The 19,484-nt window shown below is 39.8% G+C and overlaps 1 protein-coding gene across 3 annotated transcripts in view; it reads right to left on the bottom strand.

Moving 5' to 3' along the window:
- GUCY1B1 (guanylate cyclase 1 soluble subunit beta 1) overlaps positions 1 to 5,233 on the bottom strand; it is a 31,765-nt gene extending 26,532 nt beyond the window's left edge. Inside the window, exons 1-2 of one of the 3 annotated variants that reach the window (XM_045831775.1) lie at positions 5,117 to 5,233; positions 4,413 to 4,486 (exon numbers count right to left, since the gene is read on the bottom strand). In XM_045831775.1, coding sequence (XP_045687731.1) covers positions 4,413 to 4,486; positions 5,117 to 5,119 — 77 coding nt within the window. In that variant the 5' untranslated portion in view covers positions 5,120 to 5,233. Of the gene's footprint in view, positions 1 to 4,412; positions 4,487 to 4,722; positions 4,945 to 5,116 lie in introns of those variants that run through there. The other 2 variants (XM_045831776.1, XM_045831777.1) reach the window with 2 other exon arrangements.
- Positions 5,234 to 19,484: the final 14,251 nt, after the last annotated feature.

Below are 19,484 nucleotides of genomic sequence, written 5' to 3'. Positions count from 1 at the left end.
CTCATGATGGACATGGATTTTGGCAAAATAACATGACTCTTGATACATAATTGTACTTTTTTCCAGTGTGCTTCAGAAAAAACAAAAACAAAAACCTGGCCCATTAGGCCCATCTGGGGCAGGAGGACTGAAAGGTCCCCATGTTTGAATGATTTGAAGATTTACGCCAAAGAATTTCAATAAAGCAACAATTTCATATTTCATGATTCAATAACGAAGGGCAAGTAGATAAGAATACGCAACAGAAGCAAAGCCACAGTAACAAAGATACAATCAATACTTCAGAATGTTTACCTGGAACAGAAACTTATTTAACCTCAATATCTTTTCATATAGAAAAAGATGCTTCATTTTGCTAGACATAAACAAAGATAACGTTTCGCCATTGTTTCCCTTTTAACAAACCAAGTGGCCAAGTAGCAAATGGAAAAGCTGCAGGCATGCACGTTTTCTAAGTTGTCACCCTCTGAACTGGGTCAGTTACACAGATTTCTTTAAGTGTGTTTTCCTGTTGATGTCTACAGAGTATCCACCCAGAGCTATCACTTTCCAACAGCATGAAGGAAAACATTTGCTACAGAAAAAGTCTAAAGGACATTGTTCCTTGCAAGCAGCACCAATGTCTAGTTAATGTTGTCCATAACTAGGTCTGGGTATGTTAACAAAAAGAATACAGGTTTTCTGATTTATCCTCTGGTGCTCATTTTAATGTGGAATACTTCTTGACCCACCCAATAAAATGCTTCTGTGATTTTGTTTAATTCTCAAAAATTACAGATTGGGCCCTGGCTGGCGTAGCTCAGTGGATTGAGCGTGGGCTGTGAACCAAAGCATCGCAGGTTCAATTCCCAGTCAGGGCACATGCCTGGGTTGCAGGCCATTGCCTCCAGCAATCGCACATTGATGTTTCTCTCTCTCTTTCTCCCTCCCTTCCCTCTCTAAAAAATAAATAAATAAAATCTTTTAAAAAAAGAAATGATTGACATAGTCAAAAGAAAAATAAAAAAAAAGAACTCACAGTTTTCAAAGTTAAAAAAAATTACAGATCGATAGGAAAACAAAGACCCAGTTTGATCTTTGTGGTCATCTCACATTGTCAAAATAAACCCTGAAATATTACAATGGCCTGGCTTATCTCCTAGACTCCATCCTGCTCAGCCATGGTCCAGTGAAGTTAAAAATTCAAAAATCAAACCTTATCATTTGACCCAAAGGTTAGTTTTGCTAGGGCTGATGAGGGGGTAACAGAGATGACAGAACCAAATGTTCAGATACTTTTCTAATACACGTATATTGACATCATGGTTTTTTTTTTTTTTCTGATGGTTGATTTTTCTCATCCCTTAGCAGCCATGGCTTAAAGAAACCAACAAAAAATTTGGAGTAGATTCAGAGGTCTCTTTTTTTAAATAAAACAGGTATTTATGGTCTAGATCAGAGGTAGGCAAACTATAGTTGGTCAAAGTCAGCCTTCTGCCTGTTTTTGTCTTGTCAAGAAGCAAAGAATGGTTTTTACACTTTTAAGTGGTTACATTTTAATAGTTATGTCCGCACCTATATAATATCCTCAATATTGACTGCTGGTTTGCAGCACCTAAAATATTTACTATCTGACCTGTTATAAGAAAAATTTATCTACCCTCCATCTAACATTTTTTCTCTTTCTTAAAAAGAGCAATTTGAAGTTCTTGAGAAATGGTTACAGTGTTGGGAGTGTAAGTAGATACTGAGTTTACAATGAAGCACTGTTGGCTCTTATCCACTTAGAACTTTCTGTCTGGAATCTGTTACTTAGGATTTTATTTGTCATTAAATGTTTGGCATCGTTTCTCACGAAGGATGGATGGCATTTCCTACCAAATCAAAAAAGCATTATGGAAATTTTAAAAAATCAATTTAGATAGTTTCTCACAGACTAAAATAAAGATAAAGGAGTTTGGTACTTACTGAGACAAATTAATTTTTTTCATATATTCTGTTTTTTATGAAAAGTTAAAACTGAAAGTATCTTGGACTGCTGACTGCAGTGATCTTCCCTGGAGCAGAGGGTGAGGTCGGGAGAAGGGATCAGGATCCCGCAAGGAGCACTTCAAATTAAACTCCGCCAACTTCTCCTCACCTGCCTATAGGCAGTGAGAATCTCTCCGCTTGGATAACCATATGTTCTTCCAAAGAGCCCTTCATAATAATCCCTCAGGGGTACTGAATGGGTTGGAAACCTATGTCCTGCTGCTTTAATCCACTCAGTACAGGAGGCTGTACTGTGTGCTCTGGTCCAGATACTAAACTGTGCCCAAGACCAGATGAGCTCCCCCAAAGAGGGTGCTGTGGTGGGGGGGAGTGGGGATAAAAATGAACACCTGGATTGCAAATGCTAGTTTAACTAAGACTATTTTCCTTTCCCAGGCACATCATCCTTGAGATAATTTTATTTAAAAAGTAGGGTTTGTTTTATTTTAGTGGAAAAATGATTTGAATGATTTAAATTATGAGCATTTGAACAAATTAAAAACACTGTTCAAAGCTACTTAAAGATGTTAGTGTGTTAAAGACACTGATAGTTAACTAAAATTAATAATTTGTTTTTAAAAGTAGAATTTAACAATATTGTCAATGTGCTTGGACAGATAAATCCTCACATCACTGTAATTTGTATATTTTTAGATATTTTGACCTTATCTGGGGGAAAACATGGCCAATACAAACATACCACTTGATAATTTAATTTTTAAAATTTCTGATAAATGTACAGTGTATAATTTTTCATCTTTGTATTCAACAGTGACCTAAATTGATAATGGGTAGGATATACATTCTAAATCTGGTTAAAATACACATGATTGCTTAACCATATAGCCTTCTTTAATTGTGCTCTAAAAAAATTCATTGTCACAGCATATCCACCAGAAAAATTGGAAATTTCTATCTCACAGATGAGAAAACATCATATGAAGGATATGCTTTCATAAATTCACAAAGAAAATGGCTTAAAAATAATCCTATAATTGTTCCAGTGTATAACATCTTGCTCTTGATGTCTGCCTTCTGTGTAACTGTCCACTAAACAAAATAATAATTATGAAGGTACTAGTGAGGTTCAGAGTATACTGAAATCCCAAAGTAAGCCTTAGTGCCTAGATTCTCATTTGATTCAACTGCATAATATAATATGTAGATGTGCCCTGTGGGTAACATTAATATTGCTTATGGATCATGAAACAATGCTCATTGATACAGACCCAAGAGAAGGAAAAGATGCACTTTAGTGCTTAATATTTAACACTGGTCATTTCCATGGAAACATATTTATAAAAAAATCCCTATTGTGTAACTGCATAATAAAGCTTGATTGCTAATAATTGTAATGCATTTTGGAAAAAGTAGTTCGAAAGTATCACCTACTTGATATAAGTAAATGCACTCAGTGAGGACAGGAAATGAGAGTATATAATAACAATGTGTTCTCTGCCCACCCAGGTACCACGCCCCCCACCGCCAATTGTACGTGTCAGTTGTTCCCATTGTAAATTGTTGTTCCAATTCGAAAATCCTTAAATACGGTTTTGTTTTAGCTGGTTGGTTGTGGTCATCTATAGGACAAGTTAAATGCAAATTTCACAAGAATGAGAGAGAAACAAAAGAAACAGCCTCTGCTAAATTGTTCAATGTGGCAGCAGAGATAACCCATCATTTGAACAGGTTTAAACCCCCACCCAGAGTCCCAGGCTCACAGTCCTAGACTGACACACTGGGATGCCCTGTTACAGCCGACAGCTCTCATCACAGTAGAAACCAAGGTGCGGGGATGATTTGGAGAAAATGAAAGGGCAAACATTCCAATTTCACTTTATTTCAGAATGAATAAATGTACGTGATTCACAGTTACTCAAGAAATAGTCTCAAGAGAAGCGAGTTTTAGCATATCGAAATGGCTTAACTATTTTTGTGTCTGCAAGGTGTGTACATTTTAAAGGAGCCGAGATCTTCCATTTGTTTCTAAGGCCACTGGGAACTTGAGCGTTGCGGAGGCCTTTGTGGTCCCCCTGGCCCTTCTCTGCGTGGGAGCCGCCGGGCCTGCAAAGCCTGGGAGCCGTCAGACGCTGGCAGCGCGTTCCCACGCTCAGGCCGGGTCGGGAGGCCGCAGTGACCTAGAGGCTCCTTCCCTTGGCTCTCGCCCTCCCAGCCTCGCCCCGCCCAGGCCGCCCCTCCTCTCAGGGTCCAGCTCCGGAGCGTGGGAGCGCAGCTGCAGCCGCAGCGGCGGGCGGAGGCATCTCGGAGATGCGCTCCCGCTACCTGAGCAGGAAGCGGAGAATGAATCAATCGAGGAGCGGGCTACGGCGCGCGAGGAAGCCTGGGGACCCTTCGCACGCGGCGCCAGCGCAGGGCCTAAACTCGAGGAGCCAGTCACTTACTTGATGTCTTCCCACACCTCCAGGCCGTAATTGCGGATCACCAGCAGCTCCAGCGCGTGGTTCACAAATCCATACTGCGGAGACAGAGGAAAACCTGCGAGTCAGGGACCAGTTGTAGGTGGGAAGGGCTTGAGCGCGAGTTAGCTGTCACTGCGGTGCTTTAACCTTGTACCCCGCTCTCTAGACCCAGTCTATTCGATGTACTGTTAAAGAAGGGCATCAGAGGGACTCAAGCCACGCCTCAATAAAGAGCAGATCTTTTCCATCACCGTCTACCCCACCCCCATGCCACTTTCTTATCCCCATTCACCTGCCAGGCTGGGCAGCCTGAAAGCGCGGCAGAGGAGACGGGAACCTGCACCTCCCACACCAAGGCGCTCAGTCTCCCACACTGGCGGGCCGGCCTGGGCTGGGATGTCTCCGATCCGCGGTGGCACGTCCCCTTCCCAAGCTCCGGAAACCGCGGTGCAATACAGCTGACCTCCTGGCTGGCAAAGGCATCCACTGCCCCCCCCGCCGCGACCCACGGAGTTCCCACCTCCCCAGCCCCCGCAGCAGGCTAACAGCGAGGCTGCTCCCGCGACCAGAGGTGCACTGTCCGAGTCCCAGCGCCAAGCTCCGGTGGCACAGCCGGTCCCCTTAGGCAGCCAGGCCGGTCCAGCTGCGCTGTGAGTATTCAGCCTGACCAGGCTAAGAGCTCTCACCATAGTGTCTGCGCCCGGAGCTGGGGAGGCAGCCCTCACGGAGAGGCACGGTCGAAGGTACCCAAGCGGCGGCTGCGAAGGCGACAGCGCAACAGGACCCCAGCGGCAGCTTAGAGCTGGAAGGAGAGCAGCCTTCGCGGCCCGCCTTGATTGCCATCTCTCCCCAGCCAATGGAGAGTCGAGCCGCAGGGGGGCTGGCCGCTGCCTCCTAGTTTTCAACCAGTCAGAGGCAGAGGAGGGAATTCAGATGCTGTCACCACTGTAGCGCTCTAGGGCCTTCCCGCCCCCTCCCTAGTGACGAGGCTTTCGATCGAGGTCACATCAATGACGGTAGAGAAGCCTCAGTTTTGTTCCTTGCATGAATACTGGGACAGAGAGAATGCAGCTATTGCAGTTCTACCAAATATATTCTCAGAGGTAGGAAAACCTGAGTAGAGCTGTGTGCGTGTTTTGCAGCGCACAAACCTTAAAAGGAATAGGCCCTTGCTGTCAACATCCTCTTCTTTACTGTCATCTTGCAGATAAATATTTCCTTTGTGGCTTGGCCCCTCAACAGTTTATGGTAAACTTAAAGCTAATAACACTGAACTTCCCAAATTTTACTTTCAGCCAATGAAACTAGCTGAAAGGGTCAGCTAAAATTTTCAGCAATACAGTTTGGTGAGCATGGTGTCAAAACCAGCTCCGCTCATTACCGAACTTCCCTACAAGATTCAGTAACGATCTATGCTTGATCCTGGTGGGATACCTGATCCCACATTAGAGCCAGGAATCATGAATCCAAAGTTTTTAACTGACCAGAATTTGGTGCTAGTTGTTGCTGTTTTCCTGATGAACTGGAAAAGGCGCAGTACAAAATGGGCAGACTTTCAATTAATCCAACCCAGTCTGTAATCTACCAGGCACTTGGGTTAGTTAACCCTCGTCCCACCATGGGAGAAGGAAGTGTCTGTTGTTTAAAACATTGTGTTTGAGTTACATGGATACAACCAACTAGGGTTAGGTCAAAAGTGAGGAAGGGAAGGCAAGCATTTGCTTCCAGATCTACAGTGTCAAGTGGACCTGAGAAGCCAAGATGATATTTTATGATGTGAATAGTTTGCTGTGAGAACAATTTCAAGACAAATAGAGAAAATATCAAACAATAAAACTACTGGCATTCATACCAGAGACCTATCTTGAGGCATAATAGATGCAGAAATTACATAAGAAACAAACAAAACAGCAACAAATAACTTATAAAATATTAACTTCCATCAATGGTAGAATGAAAAAATAAATTATAGTTTTTCATACAATGAAGCTCTATACAATTATTAAAATATTAAAACATTATTAACTATTCATATAGCCCATTATTCTATACAAACACAAAAAAATAGATACGAAATGATACAGAAAAATATATTTTTACATGAACAAGTGACACATAAATGCTCTTCCCTTCAATTTTTTTAATCCTCACCCGAGGACATATTTTCATTGCTTTTAGAGAGAGCAAAAGGGAGCAGGAGAAACATTGATGCGAGAGAGAGGCATGGATTGGTTGCTTCCAGTCCACACCCGGACAGGGGACAGTATGCACCTAGACCAGGCATTTATGTGCCCTTCCTAGGAACTGAATCTACAACCTTTCAGTTATGGGATCACGCTTCACCCAAATGAGCCACACCAGCAAGGGCTCACTTTTAATTTTTTAGTGGTTGTACAGTGGACGGTGTTATTTGAATAATAAGAACACATACACATACATTGTGATAAGCATAACCTTCTGGGAAGATGTATAGGAAATTTTTGATATGTCTATTGTCTGTGATTACAACCAGTGGTTGAAGGGACCAAGACTTTCAGTTTTTGTATTATGACCTTCTGTATCTTTTGATTTTTTTCTATTCACATGAAATAAAGTTTTTAATATGTCAAAAGCACTGTTTCTCCGATTTTAACCTGTCTTCCTTTGAACAGATCTGTGGTGTCTTTACTTTAGACTCTATAGGTAAAACATAGGGGAGAAAATTGCTCTCTGGTGATGAAAAATGAGGAGAGATAGAGAGAAAATGAATAATGAGCATTCCTGCTGACTTTTTTTTCTATCCGAAGGTCTACCTTTCATGCTCATTGTTCTTTTTGTCTAGTGAATGTTTGAACTTATTGACCTTTTGTCCAATACCTATTTGCATTTGTAACTATGTACACTGCTTTTTCTAATTGTTTTACATTCTCTCAGATTCAAGGAAGTTCGGTTCACTGAAACATCACCAACTTTTGTTTGGCCCACAAGTTACTACAAAGGATATGATGATTAGAGAGAGAAGGGATCCCACCAGCCCTGCAAGAACCTGAAAGAGGTCACCACGTTTCTGTGAGTGACCTCCCTGTCCATCGTCCCCACTGCCCACAAAGGAGTGGAGAAAACAGGCCACAACTAAGTTATGCCATATTCTCAGAAACAATAAATCACCCTCCTCTGTTTGGCCCAAACTGAAGACAATCAGTTAGGAAGGCAAAGCAGAAGCTTAGGGTATGGCTTAGACAGCCATAAAGTCAGTGCTATTTGAAAAACAGTCCAAGGCATAAATAGTAAATAAATAAAAAAGGTGGTATGGGGTTGTCAGGAGTGTAAGCTGAAATGACTCACATTTTCAGCTAATAAAAATATATTAGGTGGCCTAATGAAGTATTAGATGTATTTAATGTTTTCAAGGCTTTTCTAGTGATGTGAAAATAACAAACTACACTGGAAATAAAGAAGAACATATTTTGGGGAATGTTCTCGGGTCTGTGAAAGTGTTTCTCAAAGCTTTGGTGTTTTGCCAGTTTTTCTACCATGGAATTGGGACTTCTATTTTTGGATTGTTTCTGTGAAGCAGGGTGTTTGTTAGTTTCACCAATTACTTATGCAGTGATTTGCAGTATATTCATAAGGATCTTTAATATGCATGGCTCAGAGCCTAATAATTGTTTCTTCATGAACCTTTGCTGCTAGTATTGGAGAGGCCCACAAATGCCACACCTCTCACTATTTTTGTTAATATAATCACTCAGTACTTAAAACAAGAAACTTAGTATGCTTATAAGCAAAGTAAAAAGTACATTGTAAATTACACATTATGTGCCTTGATAGTATGGTTCAGTTGGTTGGACATTGGCCTGCAAACTGAAAGCCTGCCAGTTCAATCCCTGCTAGGGGCACATGCCTGGGTTACTGGCCTGGTTCCTGATTTGATCCCTCTTTCTGCCCCTGTATGTCTCCCTCCCTTTTCCTCTTTCTAAAAATAAATAAATAAAATCTTTTAAAAAATAAATGTCACATTATGTGGTATTGTTCTGAATCAATGAAAAAAAGATATTTGATAAAACAGTTGGCATTCAGATATCCTTTTAATTTGCAAATTAACTCTAAGTTTAGTCACATGAAAAAGGTATAGATATTGAATGTTAAAATAAGCACTTTTTAAAGTTACTCCTTCTATAGCAAATTATTTAATTTTTTTTGCCATCAGACTTTTTAAACAAACAATGCAATCACAGACACATAGGCAAACATATATATAGTTTTCTCTCTACATAGAAAACATACACATATGGTTTTCTCATATATATATATATATATATATATATATATATATATATATAAAATGTTTGAACTCTGTAAGTAATTGAAAAGAAATTAAAGAGAATGAAGGATGATGTTTAGTATGGATGTTATCATTATAAACATTAAAGTAAATTAAGTCATCATCATACTATACTGAAGTATTTGTAATTAAATAAATTTTTATTTCTGAGAAAAGCTTATATGAAAACTACATTTAGCTCTAATGTTATGCTTCCAAAGTCAAATTGATTGAAAGAACTAACTGGCCTAACCTTGGCCACAGCCCACACATTTGTATGGCTGGGAGAGATGATCAGGTCTTTTGTAAGGATTGGTCTACTATGAACATGTCAAAGATTCATCTATTTTGAGCACAGAAAGGTATTTTAAAGGTCACATAGTGAAACTTTCTTTACCTATATCAGGAAACCTCTTATGTATTTTGCTTTGTAGGGAAACAATGAGAAATTGAGATCTTAGCCAAGAAATAATAATAGTAAAGTAATGTATTATTGTCCTCAGATGCTCTGGAAGATTTTAAGATTCCATTGGAACCAGAGCCAAGTATACTTTCCTACAGTCTCACTACAGAAGGTGAAATCCCACACATGAGTTACACATGTGTGGTTCAAAACAGCCCACAGCTCCCAAAAGCCTCTAGATATCGCATTAAAGCACGGCTCTTCTGTAGACTCTGTGAAATTACATACTGAATATAACTGAAACACAAGGAAATAGGAGAGATTAAACACCATTAATTCAAATGTTTGGTTCCTTCTTTTTTATCTTTTCTTGATTGGAAAAGCAAAGAAGAAAGTTAGCAACGGGGACAGTACAATGTAGCAGGTGGTCAGCTTACCTGGTTTTCCCCATTTTGTAAAGGTTAAACAATGAGGCAGGTACTTAATTTCTTTGAACTACAGTTTCCTCACTTATAAAACGGGGAAAATAGTAGGTCAATACACTCCAGTATTGAGAAGATTTAAAATATTACCTGCCTCACAGGTTTATTGTGAACAGTAAATGGTTTAATGCAAGTATGATGCATAAAGCAGTAAAGGGCACAAGCTAAGTTAAGTACTCAGAAACTATTAGCTAATTTACTTTTGAGGTTGTTTTGCTCTGCTGAGAATTAATCACTAATATGACCAAACTCCTTGTGTCTACCTTATAGAGATGTAATACGTATGCCCACTGGCAGCAAATGTGTAGTGAAAGGAGCTGAACCATGGTGATTAGAAGATCTAGATCAGCCTCGTCACTCATTTGCTTGGCAAGTTAACCTGAATCAAATCCCCAACTTAATAATGAGGATAACTTTGCCTGGCCCACGTCCATCAACTGAGGTCCTAGGAAGATCGTATGAGATGACATGCTTGAAAGGGTCTCATAAACTTTAAAGAGCCACACATCATCTGCTACTGATTGTATAGAATTAGCAACTAAATAAGCCGAAGACTCACATGTGAATCACTGACTGACAAGTGACAATCTGACAATCTCTTGGCTAAATTTATTTCTTTATTCAGAATTCTTTTTCTTTTTTGTTAAAAATAGAATCCAAATTTAACTAAAGGATATAACAATATTATACATATTCTAACAAACACGAGTAAAAATAATAAAAGGAAGTAAATTGTCCATTAATCCATTTTCATAGAGCATGAGCTTCTTTTTTCTTAAATGGGTACTTTATTGGCAACAAAAAAGTTGAAACTAATTTGTGCTGATGTGAGAAAATCTTAGTCATTTTCATTGACATTTGAAACAAAACATTGGATGCAGCCACTACTACATACATATTTAATAAAATGTAATTTACGATGCATTTTGATGATCTTTAACTATGATTTCTGGTGTCTCCATCCGATAGTTCTCCCACATGACAAAGAACATCAAGCTAAAATATACAAACAGAAAGACCTAAATGGGTTTAACTAGATCAAAAGAGCCTTTAAGGATGCTTCACTTGAAAAGCATCAATACCCTATTGGAAAATATTAGAGTGTGAAGCGATATTTATTCCACTGGAATAATTATCATGCTGTTTAGTTTTTTAAGACCTTATTTCTAAATAATATTAGCAACTTACCTCCCTCTTCCACACACTTTGTCTCCTTTTCATTATTTCATTGTTTATGAGGGACACAGTGTTTTGCTTGTTTTGGATGTGAGGACCTGAGGCCCAGAGAAGTGAGGAACCCTCATGCATTTCTAAGGGGGAATACTGTTGGGGTCTGCTCTATATGGCCTCAGGAAACTGTAACCCCCCATGGCGAAGGCTGAGTAAGAGACCTCTGGACCAGGAGACACTAAGGAGACAAAACTTATTTCCCTGGCATGAATGCTGCCTCTTCTGTGCCGGCCCCAGATGCTTGATCAGTTAGCCAATGACAGGTAAGATTTCCCACAGAGGGGAATCACCTAAGACAGGCATGATCACGTGGAGGCCTTAGGGAAGGACTTGAGGGGCTGTGGAAATAAAAGGGTGAACGACATTGACCTCTGCTCCCTTGGCTTTGTCAAAGCCTGAGTCCTTGCTCTTGGTTGTGAGAAATCCAAGTCTCCTGGCTGCCTTTATCTCCTCTACCTGACTCAGGCCTGCGGAAATAACAGGGCGGTGCAGCCAAGACCAGAGTCTGCGGACCCCCAGGGTAATCAGGCCTGGGATATAGAATAAGCAGTCCTGTGCGATCTGCTTGCTGGAGGATACTCTTGAATTAGAATATGAAGGCACAGGCAGGAAACAAAACTATCCTTTTAGGTCCTGTAGTCTTTTTAAGTGATAAAACCCCCAAACCTGCCCAGAATCCCAGCGGGAGGTCTACCAGCACCTTTGAAAGCTACCTATTCCTTTTGATCTTCCCTGCCAGACTGTAATCCACAAACTGTATCTGTATTCTTAATAAAAGCCTGCTCAGGTGGCAACTCAGGGTGCTCTCTACTAGAGAGAGTGGTCGTTTCATCCTTGTTTCTCCACAGGACTCAGTTGTCCATGTGTATATTTTTCTCGTGTTTTGACAAGCATCTGCAGCGATCGATACTGCTGGCCAGTATCTGTCACAGAATCCTTTGATTCAGTGACCCTATTGAAGATCTTTGATTCCAAACCCATAGCTCTTTCCTTATGATATAATTCTTTCTGTGTATGTGTCCGGGAAGTTGGTGTGTGCTGTTATAATGCCTAATAGAGTAGATAGATATCAAAATAAAAGTTATCTACAGCTGAATAGCTGTATAAATTAGAGAATTCACATGATTTCCCTGAACTTCATTTTTCTTATCTATAAAAAAGGACATTGTAAATAGTAATTTTTACACCTTTTCTAGGTAAGGATCAAATGAGTTAACATATATGAATATATTTTATATAGCGTCTAATTGAATCCACATTGGATTTGCTATCTTTATTATATGACTTAGTCTGCATTATGTGAATTTTTAATATTCTTTACGAGAAAATACCATGAAAGAGATAAAGACAATTGTCTTTGGCCCTACAATGAACAAGTTACTAAACCTCTCTAAACCTCTGAAAATACAGCAATCATGAAAAAATATGATAATATACGTAAAGGATATATTACAGTGTTTGACACATGGTAAATGGTCACTAAATGTGAACTTGATAATCCATTTGAGAAATGTGTTTATAATAAAGTAAACAGTCCATTTTCATAGGTGCTGAGTCTGAGTTAAGATAATGCTTAAATCCCACACTGACACTGCAGAGGATCTAAGCCACAGTTTCCCGATCCCCTACTTTATCTTCAGCCCAGCCCTGCAGATTGGAGCCAAAGTCAGCAGAATAAAGCAGCTCTAGATTAGTTCCATTTTATTATCCTGAGTGAACGAACATCAAACCACCCTGGGGTATGTTTTTCTTTTCTATCTAACAAAATAATATGCAGTCAATTGACTGGACTGCCCTAATTTCTTTCTTCTTTGTATTCTGTTGCTTTCATTTTCATTCCTGGCAAGAAACCAATAAAAAAGACCAGAACTAATTCCCAAGGCTACCCAGACCTACTTTTTGGGTCTGGTATGGAAATCTGTGGTTTTTCCAATTTAACCATGGTAAAAATTATTTTAATGAAAACAAGAATTTTCTCACATGAAAAAAACAGTACACTAGAGTAAACTGAGTTGGAAAATTCTGAGCTGTGATGTGAACCTTCCCACATATGTAACATTAGGAATGCTGTGGTACACAGCATAAGCCCTCTCCTCTTCACCCTTCACCCGCACCCCAAGTTGTCCATGTCTGAATCCTCAGAACCTGTGAATATGTTATATTACTTGGAGAAAAAAAGGGCTTTGTACATATGATTAAGTCAAGGTCATTATTATGGAAAGAGTATCTTGGATTTTCTGAAAATCACAAAAGTCCTTACAAGAAAGAGGCAGGACAGGGTCAAGATGATGGCATAGGTAAAAATGGCTTGCCTCTTTGCACAATTAAAACTAAAATATAGAACAACCATCACTCAGAAACATCAGGAATCAAGATGAATGGAGGCCTGACAACTACAGAATTAAAGAAACCACGTCCATCTGGACTGGTAGGAGTGGTGGAGACATGGAACAGGCTGGTCCTACATCCATGTGTGTTGGATAAAAATTTGGGAGGATATCTCAGGAGCAAGGAGTCCCATTCCCACGCTAGGCTCCCCAGCCCAGGGTTTCAGTGCAGGAGGATAAGTCCCCATAATTTCTGGCTGCAAAAACCAGCACGGATTGAGTCAGTGGAAGAAACTTCTGGAGTCCCAAGCAGTTCCCCTTAAAGAATGCACACACAAACTTACTCAGATGCACTCCCTTTGAGCTCCAGCACCAGGGCAGCAGCTTAAAAGGTAACCAATGACATACAAAGATAAATTGAAGTGTTTGGCATCAAGGTGGGAGCTGGGGGACAGCTTTCTCCCAAACAGAAAGGTAGACAGAGGCTATTGTCCCTTTTCTGAGACCTCCTACCACAGAGCCACAGAACCAGCAGGTGGTTGCTATATCTGAGACTCAATCAACCTGGTTAACACTGTTTGCCCCACCTTGGAGTTCCCCTGAGACTCCATTTCACCCAACTTACAGGCCCACCCTAACTGTTAATTGTGACTTTTCTGTATGCTGGTCTTGGCTCATGTTTCACAACTTCCTAAAACCTCTAAAACAAGCAACAGCTGACATCAGTGAGTCCCAGCCTCCTTATCCCTTGCTAAGTGTCTGCAGTCCCAGCACTAGCAGCAGCCAGCCTAGATTCACAGTTTGGCTTTGCCCGGGAGTCTCCAAACCCAGTACAAGTAGCAGCCATCTCAGATTGCATTATAGTTCATGCAGGTTGGCCTCATTGACAACACAGGTGGGGGCTGACATTGCCAGCACCTCCCAAGAAAGCCCATGGCCTGTGCACTCAGTGGACAGCTACAAACCACAGTGGAACATTACCACCCTGCCCCTGCACAGCTGATTCTCCACAGAGGGCAGAATTTGGTAGTCAGTGGTCATAGCAAGTCCTTGGAGCTGACTGGCCTGAGAAAATTCCTGCCACTGACCTGCCAACAGCAATCAAGCCTCAATTTCAAGAGGAGAGTGTACTCAGCCGACATATAAGGCACACCTCCAGTACCCATCTTAAATGATAGGAGAGGCTGTGCCACTGGGCCCTACAGAACACCTACTACATTAGGCCATACTACCAAGATGGAGAGTCATAACATCTCTCCCTAATACATAGAAACAAACACAGTGAGGCTGCCAAAATGAGGAGACAAAATAACATGGCCAAAATGAAAGAATAGGTCAAAATTCCAGAAAAAGAGCTAAATGAAATGGAAATAAACAATCTACCGGATGCTGAGCTCAAAATACTGGTTATAAGGATGCTCAAGGAAATTATTGAGGACCTCAATAGCATAAAACAGATCCAGTCAGAAACAAAGGACACACTAATTGAAATAAAGAACAACTTACAGGGAAATAACAGTAGAGTGGATGAAGCCAAGAATCGAATCAATAATTTGGAACATAAAGAAGCAAAAACAAACAATTAAAACAACAAAAAGAAAAAAGAATCCAAAAAAATGAGGATAGTATAAGCAGCCTCTGAGACAACTTCAAGAGTTCCAACATTCACATTGTGGGGGTGCCAGAGGGAGAAGAGAAAAAGCAAAATTTGGAAATCTATTTGAAAGAATAATGAAAGAAAACGTCCCTAATTTGGTGAAGGAAATAGACATGCAAGTCCAGGAAGCACAGAGTCCCAAACAAGATGGATGCAAAAAGGTCCACTCCAAGACACATCATAATTAAAATGCCAAATATTAAAGATAAAGAGAGAATCTTTTTAAAAATATTTAATTTATTTATTTTTAGAGAGAGGGTAAGGGAGGGAGAAAGAGAGGGAGAGAAACGTCAGTGTATGATTGTATCACACGTGTCCCCTAGTAGGGACCTGGATTGTAACCCAGGCCTGTGCCTTGACTGTGAATTGAACAAGTGACCCTTTGGTTCACAGGCCAACACTCAATCCACAGAGCCACACAAGCCAGGGCAAAGAGAATCTTAGAAGCAACAAGAGAAAAGCAGTTAGTTAACTACAGGAATATTCCCATAAAACTATCATCTGATTTCTCAAAAGAATCTTTGCAGCCTAGAAGGGATTGACAAGAAATATTCAAAGTCCTAAAAAGCAGAGACCTACAGCCAAGTAAAGATATCACTAGAATTGAAGGTCAGACAAAGAGCTTCCCAAACAAGAAAAAAACTAAAGGGACCAAAAGATTATTATATGAAATATTAAAGGGATTTATTTAAGAAAAAGTAGAAGATAAAACTATGAAAAATAAAATGGCAAAAATAAATAATTATCAACAAGTGAAGCTAAAAAACAAACTAAGCCAACATGGAAAACAGAGACAGAATCATGGATATGGAGAGCACTTTGATGGTTGCCAGATGGGAGGAGGGTATAGGGGCAGGGGTGAAGAAGTGAGGAGATTAAGAAGTACAAATAAGTAGTTACAGAATAGCCAAGTGGGGTTGCAAAGTACAGTATAGGAAATAGAGTAGCCAAAGAACTTATATGCATGACCCATGGACATGAAAAACAATGTGTGGATTGCCTGAGGCAGTATGGGTTGTTGAGTTGAGGAGGGCAAAGGGAGAAAAATTGGAACAATTCTAATAGTATAATCAATAAAATATAATTTTTTAAAAAAAATTTTTTTTAGATTTTTATTTATTTATTTTTAGAGAGGAAAGGGAGGGAGGGAGAGAGAGAGAGAGAGAGAGAGAGAGAGAGAGAGAGAGAGAGAGAGAGACATTAATGTGCGGTTGCTGGAGGCCGTGGACTGCAACCCAGGCATGTACCCTGACTGAGAATTGAACTTGCGACACTTTGGTTCGCAGCCCGCGCTCAATCAATCCACTGAGCTACGCCAGCCAGGGTGCAATAAAATATAATTTAAAAAAAAGAGAGAGAAAGGCAACAGTGTCAAAGTCAGAGAAGGTGTAACATTGGAAGCAAAGGTAGGCGTGATGTAAGGAAGGAGCCATGAACCAAGGAATGCAGGATGCCTGTAGATGTTGGAATAAGGCAAACAAATATAATTCTTCCCTACAGCCTCCAGAAGGAATGCAACCCTGCTAAACTTGATTTTGGGACCTTTGACATCTACAACTATAAGTTAATAAATTTGTGTTCTTTTAAGCCACTATGTTTCTTGTACTTTGTTGCAGCAACAATAGGATACTAAAACTGTGTGCTGAGTATCTTTTCTGAACCAAATTCTGAGATCTGGCAGAAAACTTAATAGGGACTAAATGTTTGTGTCTCCTCAAATTCATATGTTGCAGCTGTATCTAATCTTCAATGTGATAGCATTAGAAGGCATTAGAGCCCTTGGGAGGTAATTAGTTCTAAATGAGACTATGAGGGTAAGACCCCAGTATGGGATTAGTGTCCTTATAAAAGGAAGAGTCTGTTATGTGAGGACACATCCAGAAGGTGCCCACCTACCAGCCAAGAAATCTAGCCAAGTTCTCCTTGCCCCCATAGGGAATCAAAGTTTATAAGCACCTATCTGAACATGGTGGTGAGTGATGGTTTGTAGGGAGAAAGAAGGAAATCAAAATTTTATGTCTGTGTTACATGATGAAACAAAGTATTTGGATGGCTTAGACAACAGAAATTTACTGTCTCTTATTATAGAAGACTAGAAGTTCAAGATCAAGGTGTCAGTTGGGTTGACTATTTCTGAGGGCTGTGAGATGGAATCTGCCTCATCTTCTCACCTAGTTTCTGGTTGTTTCTTGGCAATAACTCATATTTCCTGACTTGTATAAGCATTACCTCAATCTTTACCTTCATCTTCAAATGGCATTCTCTCTGTGTGTTTGTTTCTGTGTTCAAAATTCCCTTTTTAAAAATAAGGATACCAGTCATATTAGATTAGGGATCTATGCACTTTAGTATAACCTCATCTTAAATAATTATATCTGCTATAATCCTATTTTCAAATAAGGTCACATTCTGAGGTACTGGAAACTAGAATTTTAGCATAGGAGTTTTGAGATGGCACAGTTTATCCCATAGTGATGTGCTGTCTATGGTTTCCATAAAAATTTGCCCGTATCAGGGATATGTCTTGGAAGAAAAACAAACAAGTATATGGCATCAAGGACTACTGAAAAATCCAAGATTGTCATCTTTAAAAAGACCTAAGGTTGGCATGAAAGACTACAGGAAAGGCTAAGCCTTAAGATTGCCCAGCTCATGCAAACTTTTTGATTCTGGCATGCTCATCTCCCGAGTAGTCTAGCCAAAGTTCTAACAATTCCCTTGGTTTCTGCTCATAAGGTATGATGAGTTCCTATGCATTGGATTTCCGTGCATTGAGAGTAAATGTACATCTCTGTAACTCTTGTCTGAAGAAGGTCAGAACCTTCCTCTATCCCAGGACTATTATTTGCATGAGTTATGACAACGAGGCTGTACTTGAGGCTGGCAGCTTGAGTGAAGTCTTTTTACCCAAAGGAATGTTAGCAACAACCAATCCACTGTTCAGGCAGCAACTTAGAACCTCATTTCTGACAGTTGGCATGCTACTCCCTCCCTAATTCTCCCTTATTAACACATAATAAAATGGTGGACCATTTGCCACCCTATGGAACACACAACTCAGTCACGATGTTTGCTATTGATTCCCATGGACTTACCTCTCCATTCCTGTTAACCAGCCCACAAGACCCCTATCTTTTCTCTTCCAGGAAGTCATGTGTCTGTCGGTCTCCCATCCTCATGCCAAAACTGTCAATAACTATGAATTACTATGAAAGGTCTGAGATTTTACTCTACTTGTAAGTTAATAAGTAAAACTGTCATGTTTTCATGGATGCTAGCAGAAGACACAAGTTTCCTGGGTCAGAGACAAAAGACTATTACTCAGAATAGTATCAGTGGACAGAGAGCATCAGCCTTATTTTACATTGGTCCCATGGGCCCCAATTTTCACAGGACAATGTGAAGAGAATCAAGTGAGCCCTGCACACACAATGGGTTGCAGTAGAGGAGAGAAGCCCCAAATTTAGGAAGACAGTTGGGCAGTAAGCCTGCCTGCCCTTTGCTCTACAGAGAGACAGTATTTTCTAAGGCTTTTCCTCTGCAAACATCCTTTAAAATAGAATATGGATCAAAGGTGGTCAGTACTCCTGTTTCTTTACAAAAATGTAAGAGATTAAAACTTGTCTCCCGACAGACTGAGAACGAGACAAACTGACTCTAAAGCCCATGCCACTAACAATTACACTTGCACGAGCAGAGTTCTATTTTATTCTTTTTTTTCAAAAGATTTTATTTATTTACTTTTATACATTGAGGAAGGGAGGGAGAAAGAGTGGGAAAGAAACATCAATGAGTGGTTGCCTCTCATGCGCCCCGTAACAGGGACCTGGCCTGCAACCCAGGCATGTGCCCTGACTGAGAATCGAACCAGTGACCCTTTGCTTCACAGGCCAGCGCTCATTCATTGAGCCACACCAGCCAGAGACTGTTTTATTCTTAAATTTAGTGGGTTTTATTTCATTTTTTATTTTATGTGTGATTTGAAAAATCTGAATATGAGTTTTGTTGGAAATTAAAGCTTTACATACCTAAAGAAATTAATTATGGTTATATTTGTACCTTATTTAACAATAGTTTTGGTTTTTTTAAATTTTTATTTTGGATATAGGTTGAGCTGTACACAGCAAAAGCCTGAAACAATGGTTGTTGGTCCTGAGTTTCCACATTATTGTGTTGGAGGTTTCCTCTCTCTGTAGCAGCAAACTTACATGAGAACAAATGCATTTGTATATTTTGGAAAAAAATTGTTTTTATTTGATCAAATGGTTCATTTTTCTTTTAAATAGAACTCATTTTATTTTTTTAAGAAGCTTTTTATTTAAACACTTTTATTACAATATTTATGTAGCAGCAATATCTAACAAGCTTCTGAGACACAGGATAACTTCTTGATAAACTTTGCAACTCTGCCAGAAGCAGAACTCAAAATAAACATATTATTTAAAGCAACTATGAAAGTTATAATAAAAAGAGTGTTGTTAGTATCAAGAAGTATCTCAATGCGAAGTCCAATAGGTATCCTCTTTCACATAGAGAAAAATAAAAAGAAGTACTACTTAACTTAGGGGATAACGGGGGGTTATTGTTAGCAATACACATTTACCAAAAGCTAGAGAAAAATATGTTGAAAGATATTTTAAATATTTGCTGAA

The sequence above is a fragment of the Phyllostomus hastatus genome, unplaced genomic scaffold (genome assembly GCF_019186645.2).
Source record: "Phyllostomus hastatus isolate PE091 unplaced genomic scaffold, TTU_PhHast_1.1 phas_contig_159, whole genome shotgun sequence".
In the NCBI taxonomy this organism is placed as follows: Eukaryota; Metazoa; Chordata; class Mammalia; order Chiroptera; family Phyllostomidae; genus Phyllostomus; species Phyllostomus hastatus.
The sequence above is the reverse complement of the archived record's forward strand: the minus strand, read 5'-3'. Positions and strand labels throughout refer to the sequence as shown.